The sequence below is a fragment of the Gopherus flavomarginatus genome, chromosome 11 (assembly GCF_025201925.1).
Source record: "Gopherus flavomarginatus isolate rGopFla2 chromosome 11, rGopFla2.mat.asm, whole genome shotgun sequence".
NCBI lineage: Eukaryota > Metazoa > Chordata > Testudines > Testudinidae > Gopherus > Gopherus flavomarginatus.
This window is the reverse complement of record NC_066627.1, coordinates 24,403,295-24,410,634: the sequence shown is the minus strand read 5'-3', so window position 1 is coordinate 24,410,634 and position 7,340 is coordinate 24,403,295. Positions and strand designations below refer to the sequence as shown.

Below are 7,340 nucleotides of genomic sequence, written 5' to 3'. Positions count from 1 at the left end.
CACTGCAGTCAAAGGTGAGGATGAAGTGACTTGCCACTCCCTTCTTTTGGGTAACGACCTCCATCCCAGCAGGTATCTGGCATCCTCGCTTTCTGCTAATTCCTTACAAGAGAAATGTCAGACTGTGAAACTAAAGTGACTGAAAATGTTATTTGTCCCAGAGAAGCCAATCCCAATTTGTGCCAAGCTTGAAGCAGTGATTTCTGTCTCTAAATGTTAGCTGCTCCCCCTCAACACTGAGACTTCAGCAGGTGGAATATGCCAGTAAATCTTGGGGGGGGATTTCATATTATGGTTCTGTAAGTGTATATCTCTCACTGGAATTTGGGGGCTAGAGAATATCCTTTGCGATAAACAACTTGGCCTGAGTACCAAAATTAAACCACTTTTAGAAAACCTCTGTGCATGACTCACGTTGGAATTCTGCATTTGTATTTGATTTTGGGGATTCATTTTGGGCTCCATGCATGTGCCAGAAGACTGGCATGGCTGCTTTGGCTTCTCAGTTTTGAAGTGATATATTGCTTTCATGTCCGACAACCCTTATTAGCCATGACTTTATCATGACAGTGTGGCACTGTTCCTACAGAAACTTTAAGGAATCTAAGCCTGTTGCATGTATCATGATAAACTGCTATTCCCTTTGCAAGGTGAAGGAGGAGTGGTAAGATGAATATAGTCTTTTTATTGACTACTTTGAGTAGAACAAACTAAATACATCTGTAACAGTTTGGGTTCCTTTATACAGTACATTAAATAAGTTATGCACAGGAATTAAGTAACAAATTCCTATTACAGAATTAAATGACAAAAAAATATAGAAAACTCAATCCAACAAGTCTTCCCATACCAGAATTTCACATTTATCATTCCATGTTTAAAAAAATCATTCTAAATCATGACTGTTAGTATTTCATTTATTTACATTGGGGTTAATTTTTATTTTAATACACAGAGAGCCATTGAAGTTGCGTGAAAACTATGGAAGACTGTCTATTTATAAATAATTCCTTAGAGCACTGCATTGCTCTCATCCTTTTTGGGGTCAGATCTTAGGGGTTACCCTTAGGCAACTAACTAGTATCATCACTTCAGTATTTGTAGCTAAATACAGAGGATACTACAAACATTGAGGCAATGTTATTTAGTTACCGGAGGCAACTGAAAAAGTTTTCAGGGTTACCACTGTACCAAGAGGGTCCTTAATCAAAGCTTCCACTGGGCGCATTGACTGAGTAAGGACTGCAGAATCCCGTCCTCTATCACGAAGGGTATTTTCATGAAAACCACATAATCTGTGGCTTCTCTCTGGTCCTTATCAACCCAGTACAATGCTGATGGGTACTGGATCATCACTGGAAAGGTCTGATAGTTTAAGAGAAGAACAGGACTTTGGAGGGATTTCACACCTGAGATGCTGTTTCTGCAGAAATATCCTAATAGCACTAGCGAATGAAGGGAACAGAGATGAGAACCTTACACAGAATAGGAGTTGTTTGCAAATAGGTTTCCATTATCCAGGAGGCATCAGCTGTTCGTTGAGGTTAATATTAGATGGCTATGGAACAGCCTCACCCCCAGAGACGGCCCCAGCTCTTGTATCTGAGGCAGGTATGCACACATCCATGGAGGAGGACTTCAGACAAGTAAGGAATACTGCCAACAATTATCCCTGCACCCGGCAATCCCGGTCTGTTCTTCCTTTAAGAAGCAGAAGAGTCTGTACCAGAGAAGCAGCTCTTTCATCTATCTGCTGTCTGTATCTACAGGCCATGACTGAGTCCAGGCTCCGAACTGTGATAGTAACAGCTCTCACAGGACAAAAACTAGAGATTCTTAACACGGAATTTCGGCAATGAGAAGATTTTTGCCTGTGAATGAAAACTTTTAAGACATGCGAGTTAACCACTTCATTACTAGAGACTGGAGTTTCCAAGGACCACAGCCCAACCAATTAGCTAACCTGCTCTTGTTACCATGGCATATCAATAACATCCAGTCGACAGCACACTTGTTCCCACTGCTAGCCCGAGGAACAGTAAATGACATCTCCATTATCAGCTGGCATTTTAAAAAGTGACCAAATATAAGTTAGGAATTATGTGTCTTGTTTGGCTCCAATCCAAAGATCACAGAAGAACATAGTCTCAGAATGAAGGGTCAATACTCTCCAGCCCTTATTCGTGTGCAGCATGAGAAGTCAGTGGGACTCCGAAAGCGAGCATGCGCCGAGTCCTGTTGCATTAGCTGCACATATAACAAGCTCTTAAGGGACTCATAAAATAAGTTCTTCTAGGCAAACTCTGTTTTTCTGCATGCACCAAACCAATCTTCCCTCCTGGACCAGATTAGAACATTGCCTTCAGGCCCAGCCAGCCTAGTAACAGCCAGTTCAGCATGCCACAACCCAACCAGATTGCACCCTTCTGAGCGGTCATCTCTAGAGCAGGCTTTAAAATGATGGACAAGGAGATATACATTGGCTTATAAATGCATCGCTAGTGAATTCTGCCAGCTAGAGCAGTGCAATCAGGTGCTTTGATAGGTTTGCCCTTCTCTGCATGGAATATAGGTCTGGAACCAAGAGTTCAGCACACAACAGAGCTCTGGTAATCCCATTTAGGCTTGGACGTTTAAAAAATTGACATTAATTGCAAAATTCGGAAACTTTTTTTAAAATCGTTGTGCCAACATGCTTGGAAAGAACAGGCTGTAAATGATCCATTGCAATCGTGTGGAGAAGATTCACAGGGTGAAAACAAAGTCATCAAATCTAAAACTAATAGTTCCCATGCAGTGGAAAAATCTTTCCTGCACAGCAAAGTAACCCAACCCAGCCTCTGGGGCAAGGGGCCATGATGACAGGTTGAGATTTGGTCTGAAACATTCAGCACACAAGGAGAGTGGAGGCTCCTAACCAAGCTGATTGATAAACAATGGATGGTCCAGTTAGAGAAGAGGATTAAAAATGGGCCATATAAAAGAGATCACCTGTTCCCTCTCAGCACAGAGATTTGTTTAGCTTCCCTCCTCAAAAGAACACAATTCTCCTCTCCTCCAGGGAATGCCCAACCCCTGTAATCCCTGTGAGTCACTACCCAGCTGAGTCCTGGGGAAAAGCAGACATCTGTAACCAAGAAACTGCTTATTTCTCATTACACCGGAGATTGAGAAGTTCTCCCACTGAGGAAAATCAGTTCAAGTGGACAGTTCATTGCAGAGAGTTAACGAGTACAGAGCCATCTGGGAAGAAGAAAAATATGTATCTCATGAAAGAGGAGGTGCAGCGAGTTATATGGGGAGGCTGTTCAGGCAGCCTGGCCATCCAGCAGAAAGGAGAACACCATACTTCATCCTTGGATACTGAGTGCTGCTTGCCTGGATTCTCTTGCATGTCAAGGCAGGACCCGGGAGCTTCTTCCCAAAGAAGTTCAATTAAAACAAAGCAGAAGAGGCCACAGTCCTGAAGGTCCAAGTGACATGCTCTCTGGTGCCAAGATTTAAAAGCGAGCAGCGTTGAGCTCCCCTTGGCAAGGCTGGCATGTGGTTCCTAACAACTGCTGATGGATTATAATGAAACGGAAAAAGCCTCACAAAGATTAGCCGGAGCGTCGGGGCTCTAGAGTAGCCGGTGGAGTTTTTACAACCTTCTGTGGAGCGTAAGTGTTTTTTAGGTTTAAAAACAGGATACTGGATTTAGAGTCCATTAGTGTCTATTGCTGTCACGGAAGCTGGGGTAGAGGATCGAGAGGTCGTTGCAGAGGTCTTCTCTAGGGCGGGACTTGGAACCCCATCGGCTGGCTTGGCGGCGGCGGCTGCCAATCGCCCTGCTGGCAGGGAAAGCGGCTTGGCCTGGCTGTGTAACCCTTGTCCGCAGATCCGATGATGTCGTTCCCAGTCTTTGTGCTGGCAGAAAGAGCCACAGTACCGGGCAATGTTGCATCCGCTGCACGTCTCACTGGCTTTGCGACCGCAGTTCCAACAGCTCTGCAAGACAGAAAACACCTGACTTAAAAATATATTTCCAGAGGACGTTTATATAGTTTGGAGGGCAGCAAGACAGGGCTTACTCGGCATTTGCAGGATTTGCAGGCTAGGGTGACCAGATGTCCCAATTTTATAGGGACAGTCACGATTTTTGGGTCTTTTTCTTATATAGGCTCCTATTACCCGCCACCCCTCTCCCGATTTTTCACACTTGCTGTCTGGTCACCCTATTGCAGGCACTGCTTTGTCCCAGAAGAAAGAAAATGTAAAAAAATCCACCACTTCTAGCCATTTCACACACACTCTAGCCCAGGAACAGACCACGCCTCTGTGCTAGAACTAGAACAACCTGCCAGACTGTATCCAACTGACAGCCTCCGCCAAGGGCAGGCAACATCACCCCGGAAATCAGAGCACAAGTGCTACACGTTCCTTTCATTTCCTGTTTTAAGCAGCTCTATTTTACTATCCAAGGGCTCTTCACAGAGATTACAACACTACCACAGAGTCAACATTTGCCTGGGACCCTGCTTATCCGCACAAGAGGTTTCAATGGGCTAATCTGGAAAAGAAAAAGCTAATTTAAAAGCTCATCCGCCAGGTGAAACCGTTCCCAGGGATGAGACTCAATCTGGAAGCTGAGCAAAGCCTCTCTGGACTCTGGAGGATGTGTCAGCTGGCGGGCTTACAACGCGTGACTGGTTTGTAAGGGGAACAAGGGCAAAAAGGCCAAAACCAGGAGCTGCGACTGCAGTTGGTCACAGAAGCAGAACTGGAGGATTAGCTTTCTGCAGCTGGACTTGTGCATTAGCAAAAACATACTGGGAGAGCAACGTCCGCTGTGAAAAACCAGCTTTCCCCAGATTCCACTTGTATCCCTTTACTCCCACCCCACAAGACGTATTTCACGAGCCACCGCGCTTCTGCAACGCCAACAAAAAGCTGCTAAGAGAGCAGGAAAAGGAAGCAGCCCCGAGAGTTTCTCTGGTGGCGCGTCGCTCTTGCTATGAAGCTTGGCAAGATGCGTGTTAGCAGCTCTCACAGCTCAGCAGTTCTGCACCGAAAACCATTTGCTCCTGGCAATAATTTACTAGCTTGTAGCAAAGAGCCTAACTCAGTTGATTGGTAGCGGAACTGCTCTAGGGTCAACACCCACAGAAGACCAGTCAATCTTCCAGAAGAAGAATGTGGAAAAATACTCCATTGGCATGTGAAGCCTGAGAAACTGAGTCACAGCTTGAAAGCTACTGACACTCCTGCCTAAAACAGTTTGCTTCTAGCCATATTTTATGGATTACAGGATATCCTGGAATAATGACACAGCTTCTTAATGTGGTGGCTGAAGAATAATGCATTCCACAGAAGAATCACCGAGGTTAGTGACAAAAAGATCTAGTAGCTGGACAGTCCAGGGTTTTCCTGCGGTTCTATGCTCCACTCCCGTTTCAGGAATCCAGTTTTAACTGTATCACATGGTGGTGCTTCCATCACTTCCCTTGGGTGAACACTGCATCACTCAAACAGATCTCACTAGCAAAAAGTTTGCCCTGATATTCAGCCTACAAATCATTCCTTTACTTAATTCTATCTTGTAACTTCTGTATCATGCTAATCAATTCCTCCTGCTCCTTGATACCAGCACCCTTCAACGCTTAGTGACTGCTACACCTTCCCCTTAGATGTTTAGCCAAGAAATAGATAACTATATAAATTTCTTTTTGTCTCCTGTCATAATATGTAAAATATATAGCTCCTTTCATCCCAAAGGATGCCTGTGTACTGGCTGGAGCCAGCTGTGTCGGATCTGGGCATGCAGTACCATCCAATCATGGCTCAGCGACTGGTAGAACTGTGTGACCCTCCATGAAGTAGTGATGACTTTATTCACAGCAGATTGGACATTACTGAGACATTCCTGGAGGAGGAATCTGAGTTACCTTGTCCGGTTTGGGCCACATTAATATTTTTCAGTGAGACCATGAGGATTTTCTGCACAATCCCAGAATGAGGTGGCGGGTGCTATCTGTGAGGCTTGCCTCCCTACGGAGAGTTGCCCGAACAGGCCTCTTTCAGGCTGCTAACTCAGTATCCTCACAAACCATATAATCACCCCATGCGGAGCCATATTCCATGGACACCAATGGAAGACACCATGATCACAAGAGAGACCAACGTTTCTGTGCTTTGGAATGGGAACTCTTGTTTCTTGATGCCTGAGACCTGAACAAGGAGATGGGGAGGGCAATGCTATTTCCTCCCAGAAATTGGTCCAATAAAAGCTATTACATCACCTGCCTTGTCTCTCATTCCCTCCCAAGCTCAGACAGTCATGATACCACACAAACCTGCCAAACAATAAGAGCATGGGGGCTACTGCTGGCCTCCACAATTCACAACACCACAAACTCCATATGCTCACCAGACCCTTGCCTAGAAACTACAGGTCCAAAACAAGCCCACACAGCGATGCTCCAGAAATGCAACTGTGGCAGGGTGAACAAGGGTAGGAAAAAAGCAAAGACAGATCAGCGGACAAAACATGTTCATTCCAGAGTTTGCAAAGTGCTTTGGAATCCTTTGGAATAACAAGAGCTATAGGAGAAGTCAAAAAGGCTAACAAAATGTTAGGAACTATTAGGAAAGGAATGGAAAATAAGACACAAAATATAATGCCATTGTATAAAATCCATGGTATGCCCACACCTTCAATAGTGTGTCTAGTTTCAGTCACCCCATCTCAAAAAGGATATAGGAGAACTGGAAAAGGTTCAGAGAAAGGCAACAAAGATGATGAAGGGTATGGAACGGCTTTGACACAAGGAGACAAAAAGATTATGGCTGTTCAGCTTAGAGCTAGGAAAGTGGCAAGGAGGATATGACAGAGGTCTACAAAATCATGAATGGTGTGGAAAAAGTGAATAGAGAAGTGTTATTTACCCTTTCACACAATACAAAAATCAGGAGTCACCTGATGAATGAAATTAATTAACAAATTTAATATTAACAAGAGGAAGAACTTTTTCACACAACAAATCTGTGGAGCTCATTGCCAGGGGATGTTGTGAAGACCAAACATATAACTGGGTTCAAAAAAGGAACGAGATAAGCTCATGAAAGATAGGTATATCAACAGCTCTTAGGCAAAATGGTCAGAGATGCAACCTCATGCTCAAAGTGACCCTAAACCTCCCAGAAGCTGGGAGGGGAAAACAGGAGTGGATCTCTTTAAAATTACCACGTTCTGTACACTCCCACTGTAGCTCTGGCACTAGCCACGGTCAGAGACAGGAGACTGGGCTACATAGACCATTGGTCTGACTCAGTATGACCATTCTTATATTCTTAGGTTAGTG

The 7,340-nt window shown here is 44.5% G+C and overlaps 1 protein-coding gene across 6 annotated transcripts in view; it reads right to left on the bottom strand.

Moving 5' to 3' along the window:
• Nucleotides 1–665: 665 nt before the first annotated feature.
• The window catches only part of CBFA2T2 (CBFA2/RUNX1 partner transcriptional co-repressor 2), a 113,734-nt gene continuing 107,059 nt past the window's right edge, over nt 666–7,340 (bottom strand). For 5 of the 6 annotated variants that reach the window (XM_050917347.1, XM_050917348.1, XM_050917350.1 and 2 more), the window contains one exon: nt 666–3,987. In XM_050917347.1, the coding sequence (XP_050773304.1) occupies nt 3,697–3,987 (291 nt within the window). In that variant the 3' untranslated portion in view covers nt 666–3,696. The remainder of the gene's footprint in view (nt 3,988–7,340) is intronic. The other variant, XR_007768455.1, reaches the window with a different exon arrangement.